The 15,699-nt window shown below is 41.0% G+C and overlaps 1 protein-coding gene across 6 annotated transcripts in view; it reads left to right on the top strand.

Moving 5' to 3' along the window:
• The first annotated feature begins 2,950 nt into the window (after window positions 1-2,950).
• trpm3 (transient receptor potential cation channel, subfamily M, member 3) overlaps window positions 2,951-15,699 on the top strand; it is a 161,150-nt gene continuing 148,401 nt past the window's right edge. For all 6 annotated transcript variants that reach the window (XM_061767304.1, XM_061767299.1, XM_061767301.1 and 3 more), the window contains exon 1: window positions 2,951-3,242. In XM_061767304.1, coding sequence (XP_061623288.1) covers window positions 3,153-3,242 — 90 coding nt within the window. In that variant the 5' untranslated portion in view covers window positions 2,951-3,152. The remainder of the gene's footprint in view (window positions 3,243-15,699) is intronic.

Raw genomic sequence — 15,699 nt, 5'->3', positions numbered from 1 at the left:
ACGTAAATACGTGAGGTGGATCGACGGGAACGCCAATCTGTATCCTCTCTTGCGGAGCTTAACTTGGATGCCGGCTCGCTTCCCTCTGTGGCGTCGCCTTCGCCTCCATGCGCCAAAAAGACCGTAGTCGCTGTCCCGGTCAGTAACTCGGGAAAGAAACTGAGCGGATTTGCGAAAGTTGGTGACAGAAAGTCCGGGGTAAACTCCCTGATGTTTAACAAGTCTTCCCTTGTGTAAGTGAGTCGCATAATGTCTCCAAAGATGAACGAAAAACACAAAAACATAGACAGTACTATAGAACACGTAACCGAGGCGTCCACACGGGTAGGCGCCATCTTGCTTGATCCCAAATAGCGAATATTTACACACAAATGCTGTAGTAACACATACAGACATACAGGCATATATTCTTTAATAAAGTTGTATTGTGACTTTCTTCTTTTACTCTTTTTATTTTATTTTTTATTTTTTTTAGCTTACTGTAATATCCAGCTCCATGCATGGATCGCATCACACTGCCCCAAAGAGGCCAAGGCGCGTACAGCTGGAACAGGAGATAAAGTCATGGCTTTGTATGAAAAGACACAAATGCGTTTTTTCACCCTGACTCTCTGATATGAAAACAGACTAATATTTTTCTGTTTTAGGTCAATTAGGATTAGCAACATTATTGCCATTTGCTAAATGCCAGAATATTGAATGATTTTTTTTATTTATTTATATTTTTTTTAAACAAAAATAGTCACGCGGCACGGTGGTTATTTATTTATTTTTTTTAAACAAATATAGTCACGCGGCACAGTGCACGACTGGTTAGAGCGTCTGCCTCACAGTTCTGAGGACCGGGGTTCAATCCCCGGCCCAGGCTGTGTGGAGTTTGCATGTTCTCAGGGTGTACCCCGCCTACTGCCTGATGATAGCTGGGATAGGCTTCAGCGCTCCCGCGACCCTTGTGGGGATAAGCGGCTCAGATGATGGATGGATGGATGGAAATATAGTTACTTCAGTCGTGCCAATGTTTTTAGCCATGGCTGTACTTTTTTTTGTTTTTTATTTCTATTTATATATTCTATTAATATATTATTATTTTTCTTGCTACTAATTTATTTTCTGGTTATTCTATGAAGTTATATTTAAAGTGGAGTTTTGAGAGTTAAATAAATAAGTTTCGAAACCAATAAATGATCATTTCTTTTTTCATAATTGCCTATTCTTAATATAATCATAGAATTATATATATCCATCGCTTATCCTGACTAGGGTCGTGTGTGTGTGCTGGAGCCTATCCCAGCTATCTTTGGGCAAGAGGCAGGGTACACCCTGAACTGGTCACCAGCCAATCGCAAGCGACATAAACAAACAACCATTCGGACTCACATCCACACCTACGGGCAATTTAGAGTCTTCAATTAACATACCCATGTGGTGTCTGGACACCTAACCAAAGACATACCCCCGCCACCACTGCGTCGCCAACTTCACGGCACAATCAACTTTATAGTGGTTATCAGAAGCTCATGCTAATCTGAACCTACAACAAAACTGTATGCAGCTCTTCTTACCTTTTTGCGTTGACATGACACGGCTCTGCCTCTGCATGATAGTGTTTCAGACAGTGTAGTTCAGATCTTAGCCTAGCCTATCTGAACATGTAATGGGTGGAGAAAACTCAATGTAGATGTGGTTATTATGTAAATTAGTCCCAATGTTATGTAACAGTGGGCGGAAGGATAGAAGAACACATTATCAGAAATAGGAAGATTAAAGACAGGCTTGTTTATTTTCACACCTCATTGGTGGGTAGGCACTCCAAAGACCTATTTCTAAACAAACTATTAAAAAGTGAATCTTCCAAAATATGTCCCCATTAACATTCTGTCATTAAGTGTGAAAATCAGTAATTACACCGTTCTGTAAATTTAACTGCCAATGTGCTGCTCTTGTTCCCTTCTCACTTTACCTTTTCGAGCCTGGAAGAAAAAAGCTTGTAGTCCAATAATTCGTCCCATGGGGTATAATAGTGTGGATTGTACCTTTAGGGACAGATACTGTCAACAATTGTATTATCTCACTTTTAAAAGAAGGTAGAACTATCTGTAAAAAATAATAAATGATTTGGATAACCTGATTAGACTAAGTGTACTGAATTGTATCACAAGGGAAGCTGGCAAGGATACAAAGACAGAAAATTGACATCTACAGTTTTTAATATCTTGCGCAACCAATTTAAGGAGCATCTACACATCAGTAAGTAGGTCGCATTCCTTGTAGACAGCGGCTATATATATTTTTTTTCATGTGCTTCCATTTTCAGACTCCATCAGAATTCCCTCTGTAAGGCAGAGAGCTGCCACTGCTTCCCCCAGTTCCCTCTTGACCATCATCCAATGCTGCGCCTCCCCCCTTCCAGTTTATCCTGCCTCTCTTCTGTCTCATCAATTCTTTTTCACATTTTCACCTTCCTTTTTTTTCTCAATTTTGAGTTAATTTCAGCCTGATTAGCAAATTCCCCCATGCTGTGTTTCATCTTCTTCTGTTTCTCTCTCTCATCTTGGAGACAGTGGTGGAAAGGCAGCTTCAAATGTAACTCGTCGGCCGTCACGCTGCTCCGTTTATGCGCTCCATCTCTCTCACTCTTCTGCGCTATTCTGCACTGCACTGCTTCTCTCTCTCTTTCTCACACCCCACTCTCTTGCTCTCTTTCCCTCTCTTTATTCCTCTACCTGCATCCCCCTCACTCCGCACGCTCTTATCTCTTGTTCTTCAGATCTGCTCCACTTGGGGAAATACCGCATACTCTTGTTTCTGTCTTGCATGGCCAGGGGCGGAAGTGGAAAGTAATGCTCGCGGTTCTCCAGCCTTGCCTCAGACTCTGTGGATCTGTGTTGGCCTGAGGAGCGGTAGTGGGCACGGAAGGAGGGGGGGAGGTGAGCGGGTAGAGGGACCTGAGAACAGGGCACTTCACCTCCTCTGGGAAGTAAAGGCTTTAAAGTGGTGCTGCTGGCAGGAGTGGTTGATGGTTGCGCCTGGAGGGTCATGCCCTGGGACTTGTCCGCTTTGCGGTGCTTGGAGTTGGAGATATTCTGCCATTTCTGCCCCACCTTGATCCTGGTGCTGGGGGACTCTTCCAGGCACCGAGAAGAGTGGGCACCATGAACCAAGTGGATGCGCCACGGCCAATCAACTGGACTATCAGGAAACTGTGCCACGCAGCCTTCTTGCCATCTGTACGTCTACTCAAGGTAAAAAAGAACACTAAGCTGGCTCGAACTGCAGTACTTTAATGAAAACATGAATGAATGCCTCCAGGGGCACTGGGTCACATCTTTGAGAGTCTTCAAATGCATTCAGGAATTGATGCTTCCAGGAATACAGAAGTGTGGCAGAACAGCTGGTGTAAAAACTGCCCATGGTGGGGGAGGACCAAGATGGAGAGTGGGGAGATGCATGATGTTAGGCTGATTCAAAGTGAAACAATGAAAGGATGTTTTTAGAGGATTTGAGATCTGCACAATACACGATAAATAAGGGGGGTATGAAATAGTGTGGATGTAGAGTGCAGTTTTCACTAAGGGTTGAGGTGGAAATGTGTGAAAGACAAGGTAGGTAGTAAAAGGTTGATGAGAATAGCAAGAGGCGAGTGAGAAGAGATGTGTACACACGGATGAGCTGAGCTATTAAATGATGATGGATGCACTGTGAAGGTTTAGGATATAGAATATGTAAATGTGTATAGTGAAAACCAAAGTTGGCATGCTTTTAAATTGATTTAACAGTGCGCCTTGATGGGAGGTAGTGTTTTTTTAATTGCAAAAAATAGGTTATAGATGTCATCCACAGCACATCTTATCATTATCAACTCAGGACAAGTGTGTCAGCTCGACTTGTGAGTTGTCTGATAGTCTATATTACTTGTTTTCAGACACGTGGCCAGCGTTTTTATTATTAGTGCATGTATTTTGTGAGCCACTTCACCCTCTCCTGATCTGAGAGGCTCTTGGAGGAAGCCCTTTATGTTGAAGCACACAGCTGGTGTCGCATGATATGCATTTGCATATGTATAGCCTGCTTAAATGGATTTCATTGTAACACTTGATTGAATGTGGATATGTGAGCGTGTGCGTGGGTGTGTGTGTGTGTGAGAGAGAGCATGCTTGGATGTGTGCATAGTACTGTGGCTTTACTCCTCAAGCTCACCTGAGTTTTTTTTTTTTTTGGCATCCAGTGCTATCACCAAAGTGAATGCACAACAGTGAAGCGTCAAAAGTTGAATGCATCTGGTTGTAATTATATATATATAATCAGATAAAATGTCAATAAAGTCACATAAAACTGCAGCTGTCTTGTATGAGGTTAAGTGAGACCTTGTCAGACCTCAGTCTTGACATCTGACTCAGGACTTGGTTTTTCTTTGGCTTTTTTGTGACACTTATTTCAATAGATGGACTGCCGTTGTGCATGACATCACATGAAACTTCATCGTACCCCAGTTCAGCGAGCATCAAAGGAACATCTCTGCAAGTGTTTTTTTTTATTTTTATTTTTTGCAACTCTACAAGGAAGCAGCTTCAATGATGGGTGTTGTTTGAAAAGCAGGTTTATGCTGCTGCCACAATGGCTTGAGAGTAAATCGGAATCAGAATCATCTTTATTTGCCAAGTATGTCCAAAACAGACAAAGAATTTGTCTCCGGTAGTTGGAGCCGCTCTAGTACAGCCATTTGACAGAGAATAATTTTGAGACATTAAGAGATTGAAGAAAAAAAAAAAAAAACAGTCACTGAGCATTAAAAGGTTAGTCATCTGGTAATGCAGGTACTTTTTTTTTTTTGACATCCATCCATTTTCTGAGCCGCTTCTCCTCACAAGGGTCGCGGGCGTGCTGGAGGCTATCCCAGCTATCATCGGGCAGGAGGCGGGGTACACCCTGAACTGGTTGCCAGCCAATTGCAGGGCACAAACAAACATTCGCACTCACACCTACGGGCAATTTAGAGTCTTCAATTAATGCATGTTCTTGGTATGCAAACTCCACACAGGCGGGGCCGGGGATTGAACCCGGGTCCTCAGAACTGTGAGGCTGACGCTCTAACCAGTCGTCCACCGTGCTGCTGTTTTTTGACAATTGTGCAAAAAGATGCAGAGTCCTCTAGCAATTAGAGGAGAAATGGTTAATAGAACAATAGTCCGGTGCAATGACCATTGTGCAAAGGGCGCAGAGACTTCAAGAAATTGATTCAGTTTAAAGCGACCAGGAGTGCGATAATCTGGGACAATGTTGATTGTGCAAATGTTGCAGATGCTACTCAGGCACACGAGTGGCCAGTATTGGTCAACAATAGATATGCAAATATTGCAGCGTGGCGAGACTACTACAGTGAGTGCACGAGTAATGTATAATTGGCCTGACAGAAATGTGACAACAAACTCAAGACAAAAAATTGGAAGCATGGAACCATTGTTTCACTTTGAATCACCCTAATGGAACCACTGTTAGGGGAGCCCAGGAGAGGAAAAAAATTTTTTGTCTTCCCCCTGGTATTCAGAGGCAACAATATTAAAAGGATAGGCTTAAGCTTTTGTGCTTTTGTCCTATTATTCCTTGTCTGTATTGGAATGCATGGGAAACTAAATTCCAGATGTCTGGTGGGTTATTCAAGATTTCTTGTTCCTCACTTCTACTTTAAGTAAATTAGCATTTCCCATGACACTTTTTAGACTTGCTTTAGTGATTTTAACATGCAATAATTTCAATTTCAGAACTAAAATTGTTAGAAATTATTCCCCATCCAAAATATTTCAACATAGTGCCCAGTGGCTCTTTTAAAATATGCAGCCGCAAGATTTAACGCAGTGCTATCTTTAGTGCGTGGTTGCTCAGAGTGCTTGCTGGAATTAATGTGAAATGAGCTGTACAGTATTGCACAAGATGATGAATGGGAGTTTGCAGCCAGTTTGCGTAAGGCACTATGAGAAAAGCCAAAGCAATCACAAGATTGTATAACTGTGGAATGCAGACTACAGCAGAATTTGTAATTTATTGATAATAGGACGCTTCCCTGCGTTGCTTAACTTTTTTCTACAATACTTAAGCTGAGCTGAGTAGAATCTGTCACAGTTTCTGCTGTCATTGTTGGAGTTTCTAGAGAACTGTCATGGCAGGAGGTAATCATGGGGGAGTGAAAGTGAAAATCAACTCAGTATACTGTAAGCTTTGTTAGTGCCAGAGCCATCAATATGTTAAAAAAATTGCCAGCCCACTGTAACGGAAGCTATCTATGTGACGGTAAGAAGACAGCTCTTCCATTTAACCTACAGCAGAGGGAGGACAAAGAACAGGAGAATGGACCATCACTGGCGTTTTAAGTCTCACTTAACTGGGGATGAACCAATACCGATACCAGTATCGTTATCGGTGCCGACACTGTACGTCTCACATATGCATACATGCAAATCAGTCGCCTTTTGAACTCAAAATAGGCCATTTACGTGAATTGTATAGATCTAATGAGTTTTTCCTGGGGGGTCGCTGTCGCTGTTGTCATAGGCTGTTTGTTCCTTTAACGCCGGCAGCTAGCGGTCACGGTACTTTTACTCAGTTACAAAGATCTAAATGTCGCTCACTGCTTTTATTTATCAACTATTTCGTGTGCGAGACTACGACTTTAAGTTCTGCATTGGGCGCTGTTTGCGGGAATCGCATTTAGGCGCTAGGGACGTTTAAGTCTAGTTCACCAATCAAACGACAAAAGAAAGTCACAAGACCTCACACAACAACTTCTATTGGGGTTCCCGGGCACAGGTATTAACTCTAGATGAGCCAGCCCGGCTGATTGTCATGCCTACATGGGCACCATGTTGGGGAGGTCGTTACGATGAAGGCAACGGCGCGTTCCTCTTGTTTACATTTAGACGAACAAAAACAACAGCTTTTATGTATTGTAGTATACTATTTGTCTGGCAATGTCTGCTCAAACGTGGATATTTCAGCTCTCTTATAACTTGAGAAAACACCGTGAAGTAAATTGCAAAGGTTTTTTTTTTTTTTTCTTTTTTTTAATTGTTTGTGGTCAGTAATTATTTCACTGTGTACTTTTTACTCTTACTCAAGTATTTTTTTGGAGGACTACTTTTTACTTTTACTTGAGTCACATTATTGTCAAGTAATAGTACTCTTACTTGAGTACAATGTTTGGCTACTCTACCCACCTCTGGAGCGGACATCCTCTATTCCTACTCTTACGTCGAAGCAACATTTTTTGCTCATCAGATCATATTTCGTATTTGTTGCACTGTTTTTTTGTATTTTCGCGTTGAGGTGCTGCGGGTTGTGGCAATTGAAGACTGCCTGAAGAGAAGACATGGGTTCCTGTGAATAAAGAAGAATATCATCAGCATAGAGATTGATTTTGTGTTCTGTCACTAGCGAGCAGATACCTTTTAATATTAGCATTCTGACATATAGCGGCAGCAAGAGGTTCGATGAAGTGAGGTGATGTGACGAGGTATTATATTTGAATGCTCTGGGCAGATGTCAAGCTGTCAGTGTGAAATGAATATAACAGGCCTGATTTCTGCATGTCAAGCACTTTCCTCACATATCAAGTTATTACCGACCCTCCGCTGCTCTCCAGTTTTATGTGCATGTGAGTGTGAAGGCAGCAAATACGCTGTCAGATGTTCTCTGTCCTCTTTAGCCAGTACAAATGTACATTTATATTGCAGTTCCACTGATACAGTTAATGTTGCAGCAAATGTTGCAGCCCTGTCTGTTAGCTGATCATTTGAATATACCAAACTGCTTTGAGTGACAAATTGCAACAACAACAAAAAACTAAACCCTTTTAGTTATTATCAGAGGTGGGTAGAGTAGCCAAATTTTGTACTCAAGTTAGAGTACTGTCACTTCAGAATAATATGACTCAAGTAAAAGTAAAAAGTAGTCCTCGAAATGTTTACTTGAGTAAGAAAGTACTTGGTGGGAAAAAAACTACTCAAGTAAATAGTAACTCGTGAGTAACTTCTGATAAAAAATAAATAAAAATCAGAGCATAAATGTCAAATTAAAAATATGTTTTTTTTATTTTATCCATCCATTTTCTTAAAAAAAAAAAGGATGGATTAAAAAAAATCCATCCATTTTCTTTTAGCCCTCCTTGAGCCGTCACCTTATCGTGGTGGAGGGGTTTGTGTGTCCCAATGATCCTAGGAGCTAAGTTGTCTGGGGCTTTATGCCCCTGGCAGGGTCACCCATGGCAAATAGGTCCTAGGTGAGGGACCAGCTTTTTTGGAACTTGTTGCAGCCATAACATTCTAAGTTAACGATTATTTGCTAAAAACAATAAAGTTTATCAGTTTGAACATTAAATATCTTGTTTTTGCAGTGATTAAAAAAAATCCATCCATTTTCTTTTAGCCCTCCTTGAGCCGTCACCTTATCGTGGTGGAGGGGTTTGTGTGTCCCAATGATCCTAGGAGCTAAGTTGTCTGGGGCTTTATGCCCCTGGCAGGGTCACCCATGGCAAATAGGTCCTAGGTGAGGGACCAGCTTTTTTGGAACTTGTTGCAGCCATAACATTCTAAGTTAACGATTATTTGCTAAAAACAATAAAGTTTATCAGTTTGAACATTAAATATCTTGTTTTTGCAGTGTATTCATTTAAATACAGGTTGAACATGATTTGCAAATCATTGTATTCTGTTTTTATTTATGTCTAACACAACGTCCCAACTTCATTGGAATTGGGGTTGTAGATCCATTATTAACTGTGCAGGCAATTTTTAAGTACATTTAAACATTTGACATATGAATGCAAATGTAAAAACAAGTTAATGTATAGCCTCTTAGACACAGAGATCCGGCAATTTTTCTGCTACTACCATTTCTTGTCAGTGCCATTTATAAACAGTAACCTAGAAAAACTACTGTTGTAAAAACAAAACTATGAGTTAACTATAATGATCAATATTTGCATGAAATCGAATGTAAGTCAGGTTGCAAATACGCCTTAAGCATCTTATAAACTTACTTGCCACACAGGTATAAAAACAAGTTCACCACTGTTAATAGTAAAAATTTAAAATGATACAACTTGCGACCCAAGTTCTTTTGGTAAAATTCTGATTTGTACAGAGCTTTGAGTTTCTACAGCAGTTGAGGCTGTATTGACTGCAGCCATCTGATGCGATGCTAATATCAAGCATGCTAATTACGAGTTGCACGACTTCAGATTTTTTTAAATTCGATGACAATGCAATGAAAGTCGAGTTGACGTCATTATTTTTTCAGTACAGTGCTGTTACTGTAGTAGCTTAAATATTGATAAAAAAGACAAGCAGTAGTCATCAAAAACCTCTATTGAGACAACGGTTACTGTCAGCCATAACCACGCCAAATAACTTTCAAGTACATCAACAACTGTGGTATTCTCAAGAAGCAGACATTTATTTTTCCATAATTTATTTGTAGCTTAGCACACAGAGGAAACATGTTATCAGTCTCGCCTACTTCCACCAGACTATTTTCTTTGGCTCTTATTTCTTCTTCTCTACATACCCCTTTCACATAGTGCCCCTAGTGTTCAGACTGAGACACTACAACAAGCACCCACTTTTCTCTCAACGATCAGACTGGCCAAAAGCTAGCGATGAGAGTCTAATCGCTATGCTCATCCAAAACCTGGGCAGTGAGGGAGAGCACATTTTTTGTAGTAAAAAGACTATTTGCCTTTTTCTCCAAACAATTCGCCTCAACGGAGTGTTATATTCAGGTGAGATTATCTTTTCTCAGCGATAGGATATGGGTGAGTCAGTACATCACTGACCTACGGTGCTTGGTTAAATTCGGACGACTGGAAGTCTACTAGTCGAGTAGTCTATGTTACCCCTAATGCTTACAAGAAAGAAAACATTCTTTTATAACATCTTGTTGATGCAGATGCTGGTTTTAAAGTGGGAATATATTGTGTGTGTGCGTGTGTGTGCGTGCGTGCGTGTGTGTCTGTCTGTCTGTCTGTTTGCATATTGTATGGGCTAAAATGCCAACCGGAAGCAGGCTGAGGTACTGATCATTTATTTACATAGGGGCAAATCCTCTTTGTTTACAATCTTTACCCTCCAAACACATTGAAGACTTAGCTTTGTTTGCCATATTTTGCAAATTATTGTTTGCTGACAATATTCCTTAGGTCTCACTGTGTATTCTCCTGTTTCCAATTCAAATGCATGCTTGCTAAAAGACAAGTGAAACATGGTTGTGGTTTAATGGAATGTGGTGACCATTTTATATTTTCTTTTAACAGGTTACATTTTTCACTTTGCGATATATTGTATATTTCTGTTTAAATGGAATTTTAAAATGAAATAATTTCTGCTTTGGAGTTTTGCTCTTGTCAATGTAATATGACTGACAATCATGCTGCACAGAAAGCTGTCAAAATGTGTTTGTTTGATTGACACTTTGTCAATCAGGGAGGTGCAAAAAAAGCTCATGGTAATGTTTATTTAGAGGTACTCAATCATAATTACTCTCAGAAGCACTATGAACCGCATTTATCCTGACTAGAGGTGCGTATGAATGTGGTACATTTACTCCATTACATTTACTCAAATAACATTTTGGATATATTGTACTTGTAAGAGTAGTTTTAATAAAACATACTTTTTACTTTTACTCAAGCATTTATGTTAAGAAGAAATGGTACTTTTACTCAGTTAGAGTAATCTACATGCCGCTCTCTACTTTCATTTATCAATAATTGCGTGTGCGATATATTTTTAGGCTTTCGTTTTCGACTTCCGCATCGGGGGCCGTTGCTCTAATCTACCGTGATTACCACAATGATGTTTGACTCAAGTTCTCCAATCAAATGACACAAGACAGTCAAGTCCGCACACAAAGTCTTGTCTTGGGTTTTGCGGGCCAATCAAAGTGAGTCGTGACAGCCGCGCACAACTCGTGTTTACAGTACAGACTACGAAAAACAACAACTTAAACATGCTGCGTAGTTTTGTCATTGCCCAAACTTGGATATTTCAGCCTACTTCTAACTTGAGAAAACACCTTGCGGTAAGTTGCAGATGTTTTTGCTGTTGTTTTGGCAGTTCATATGGCAACATTAGCACTATTTTATGGTGACAAGTAACTGTTAAACATGCATCTTCTGGGATATGTTCTGTTCACTCCTTGTCTTTCTCTCTATCTCTCTCGCTCTTGCTCTCTCTCTCTCTCTCGCTCTCTCTCTCCCCCACTCTCTCTCACACAAACACACACACAAAACACTGCAGTACAATATATGCAGTGCAGGTCCACTATAGAATAACTTTTGAAAGGAGATTTCCTAAAATGGTAACCGAGTTGCAAAAACAAGCTATAATTTGTATAAGGGTCACATCAAAGTGACAGAGGGTATGTGACTGAACCAAAAACGGATAAGGATAAAATAATTTCCATTTTCCTTTGTCTGTCAAATTTGGTTTTTGTTCTCTTGAGACTCTCAAATCTGCACAAAAATCCACATCTTGTAAAACTGTCAGCCGTCAATGTTGCAAACACCTGAGAAGCGAGACGCAGGCTGTTGGAGATGAGATTTCAAGTATCTTTGATCAAAACTTCAACCTCTGTCATATGCAATGAAGGAAATAAATGGAGGGGAAAAAACAAGAAGCAGGTACCAAAGGCTGTCAGAGCAAAGCAACAAGTTACAGGAGACGAATACAGAAAACAAATACAATGTTACAACCTTGATTTAAAGAGATTTAAAACATGAAATAAGACCTCAAAACAATTGTTGTCCAACAACTAAGAATATGTAAATTTAAAAGTCCAGGCAGAAAATGACAAAACATGGAAAGAAATGATTGACCTAAAAACCTTCAGGTAAACACAGTATATCATAACACTGATCCTGTTAAGATGGGTAGGTCTCTGATTACTAGCAATCATGAAAAAGCAAAAAAGTAATAGGCCTACACAAACTTTCCAAACAGGAGCACTTAGCTAGCCTCACTGGCTTAGCTGCCTAGCTAGCACCATGGATAGTAAGAGGTAGCCTGTATAAAAATGGATACCCCAGTCTCTCAGTGGTGTGACTTAGTGGTATAATGATGTGCTTAACTTGGAGTTGACAAAAGGTGTGACAGTAGATTTTTGAGGGAATCAACTTCATATGCAGACTACATAGCTTCATCCATGGCCTGCATTTGTTTGGGTTGTTTGGTGTTTTGGAATAGAAAAAAATCTAAAATCTCTGCACAAAGCCAAGCACATGGTTCAACCCAATTAACCTTTTAAAAGAGCATAACACCCACAAAATGCTTCAATTAATTCAAAGGAGCACCCAAGCCCCTTTGGATGCCCCCCTCCAGGTGGATGCCCTGGTTCACCACTCCATCCCCTGTCCCCTTTGCACGCCCCTGTTTTCGGACATCATTTGCCCTGCTGTGTAAAGGAGGAAACTGAGGAATGATAGGGCGCTCACGACCAATCGTACAGTGATCGTATGAATATGTGACATTTCAAAAGCGGAGAAGACTGTGAACTCATACAATGTAAAGTCGATTTACAGAGTATTTTTCTGTCATCATGGATGTGCAAAGTGGATTGGTGTCTCTTTTTTTGAGCATTCGGTACAGATTTAACAGACAAGTTATAAGGGAAGCATGTTTCTTTGTTGTTACAATCATCGTAAGCATTAGCATTCCACATACGCTACAGACACATACAGGACTTAAGTGGTACAGCAAAAACCAGATGGTACTGTGTGATCAGTGAAGCCGGAGCCCTCAAGTCGGTCCATATTGTGTGAGCACTTCAATCGTTAGCTTTGACTTCCTGTCGCAAGCGATTTTCTGAATTAAAACTTCATCCATGGCCAGTTTAAGACGGCCATCGCTCTTGTGCAGTGACACGACATGGCCACAGGTCGATAGGAACCTGTTGCGGTGCATTTAATTACTTGCTAGATACTTAGTCAGGATCAGAGGTGTGTAGAGTAGCCATAAAATGTACTCAAGTAAGAGTACTGTTACTTAAGAATAATATGACTCAAGTCAAAGTAAAAAGTAGTCCTCCAAATGTTTACTTGAGTAAGAATAAGAAAGTACTCCATGAAAAACCTACTCAAGTATTGAGTAACTATTGAGTAACTTCTGATTTATTTTCAGATCAGAGCATGAAGGGCAAATAAAACAAAAATAACAAAATAAAATATGAATGTACAAATTCAGATATTGTTGAACAAAATCACTTCTCAAAAACAATAAATAAAATCTTTCTAAAATATTTGTAAAGTAAATTTAGGCTAATTCTGCTCTCTTATTCAATAATGTTTCTACTTGTTAAACAGCACAATACTGTAGGCCCAGGCAGATTACAAAAACAGCAACAAGGCTGCAGTGGATATAAAAGGTATACACACCCCTGTTCAGATGCCAGGTTTTTGTGTTGTAAAAGAATTTTGACCAAGATAAATCATTTTAAAACTTTTTCCACCATTAATGTGACCTAGAATTTGTACAACGATATCTTTTTGAGAGGTGGGAGGTGAAAATAAACAACTGAAATAAACTTGAATGTGATTGACTTGGACTTGACATTTAACTTGCTGCCTTCTTGGCCAGGTCACCATAGCAAAAGAGATGGTCTCTTTTAACTGGTCTTGTCACGGTGAGAAGTCGGATGTGAGTTGGACTGGACCCAAGAGCAGACTGAGACGGAGGGAGTAGATTTAGAATGGTTTATTCCAGGTCGGCTCAGGGTAAGGATATTCAAGGTGAGATGGACCGTCGGGAACAAGGAGCAAGCAGAAAGTGGGAACGGGAGCTTGGGTTGGCTTGGCAGCGTGGCTGGTGTAGTCAGCGAGACGAGGAAGGCACGGAAGACGAAGGCGAGACGAGGAAGGCACAGAAGGAACACTGGAGACGGAGAAGAACACAATCGGGTGAGTACAGTTGTGGGTCGTAGGATAGAGGGTGATGCCGGGATGATAGGTGAGCTTGGAGTTGTGGGCCCACTGAAGGACGTCAGAGCGTGCGGAATCGGGTACAAAAAGCCGGTTAGGAGGTCCAGTCTTGGGATCCAGGTGAGTCTTCTGAGCCTCTTTAACTATTTATTCAATCTTCAACGAAGCATGAGGAAGGGAGGATGGGTTCTGGTTCTGTTGGGCTGGAGGAGGGTGCATACATACGGGAGAGGGCATCAGGCTTGCCATTGCGCGAACCAGGGCAGAAGGAGAGGCAGAAATTGAATCAAGTGACAAATAAAGCCCAGTGAGCTTGCTGGGGATTAAGCCGCTTGGCGGAACGGAGATAAACCAGGTTTTTGTGGTCAGTCCAAATAATAAAGGGTGTAACGGTCCCCTCAACCAGTGCCTCCACTCCTCCAGGGCACAGACGATGGCTAGCACCTCACGGTTCCCTATGTCCTAATTCTGCTTGGCTGTAGACAGGCGACGGGAGAAAATGGCACAGGGATGAAGTTTTTGGGAAACAAGGCCCTGCTGGGAGAGGACAGCTGCCGCCCCCGTGTGAGTGGCGTCAACCTCCACCACGAACTGGAGGGAGGGGTCATGGTGTCGCAGGATGGGAGCACTGGTGAACAGTTCCTTGTGGTGTTTGAATGCTTGCGATGCGGCAGCCTTCCAATTGAAAGGTGAGCTGGTGGAGGTGACACTGCTGAGAGGTACGGCGACCTTGCTGTAGTCACGGATGAAACGTCAATAGTAATTGGCGAAACCTAGGCAACGTTGAAGGTCCTTGCGGGTGGAGGGAATGGGCTAGTTGACGACTGCTTGGATCTTTGCTGGGTCTGGTTGGAAGTGTCCTTTGGTGATGATATATCCCAAGAAGTGAACGGAGGAGAGGTGGAATTCACATTTTTCGGGTTTCACGAAAAGGCGGTTCTCAAGCAGGCGTTGGAGGACTTTGCGGCCATCTGGCGATGTTCTTCGGGAGAGCGGGACAAGATGAACAAATGAAACGCAAATGCTCAACATCGGCCTTACAATGTACAAATCAAACTCCTTTATTCACATATAGCTGCTTGTTACCGAAAGAGAGCCCCCTCAAGCCAATGGGAAACCAAAAGTAGAAGTCTACCCAAACAAAAGCAATAATGGTGCTAAAAATGTCTTAATAGAAGTAACACCACCAAAAAAATGTGGACATTGTGGCACCCTTAATATTTTCTTAGAATGCTTACTTCAAATTATTATTCTCTTCTCACAGTATTCTTCTTCTCGCCTATCAAGAGCCCTTGTTGATAATAGTCTGTTTTTCAGGGAGAAAATGTGCCACAAAAAAAAAAAAAATAATAAAATAAAATGACGCAGTTAATGCTCATGATGCTGGCTGAAATTAGGTCTACTGGGGAGCATTGACAGTGAAATACTGATGTCACACATTATGGCAAATAGCAAGAAATTTAAGGCATAGTTTTCCTTACTTTCAGAAATTTTTAAGTTGCGGTATAAGTAGGGCTGTCAATTGATTACATTTTTTAAATCTGATTAATCACACTTTTGAATTTTGATTAATCATGATTAATGACAGGTGCCAAATATACTACATATAGTGCCACATTTTGCTATGAGATGGTATTTTAAACTTGTTGTGCTTCGATGAACAGAGAGTTCAGTGCTGCATGCAAATTACCTTTACCCATCGGGGTGAATTTGCCGTCGAGCTCACTAGTTGGAGTTGT

Source organism: Phyllopteryx taeniolatus, chromosome 3 (genome assembly GCF_024500385.1).
Source record: "Phyllopteryx taeniolatus isolate TA_2022b chromosome 3, UOR_Ptae_1.2, whole genome shotgun sequence".
In the NCBI taxonomy this organism is placed as follows: Eukaryota; Metazoa; Chordata; class Actinopteri; order Syngnathiformes; family Syngnathidae; genus Phyllopteryx; species Phyllopteryx taeniolatus.
The sequence above is the reverse complement of the archived record's forward strand: the minus strand, read 5'-3'. Positions and strand labels throughout refer to the sequence as shown.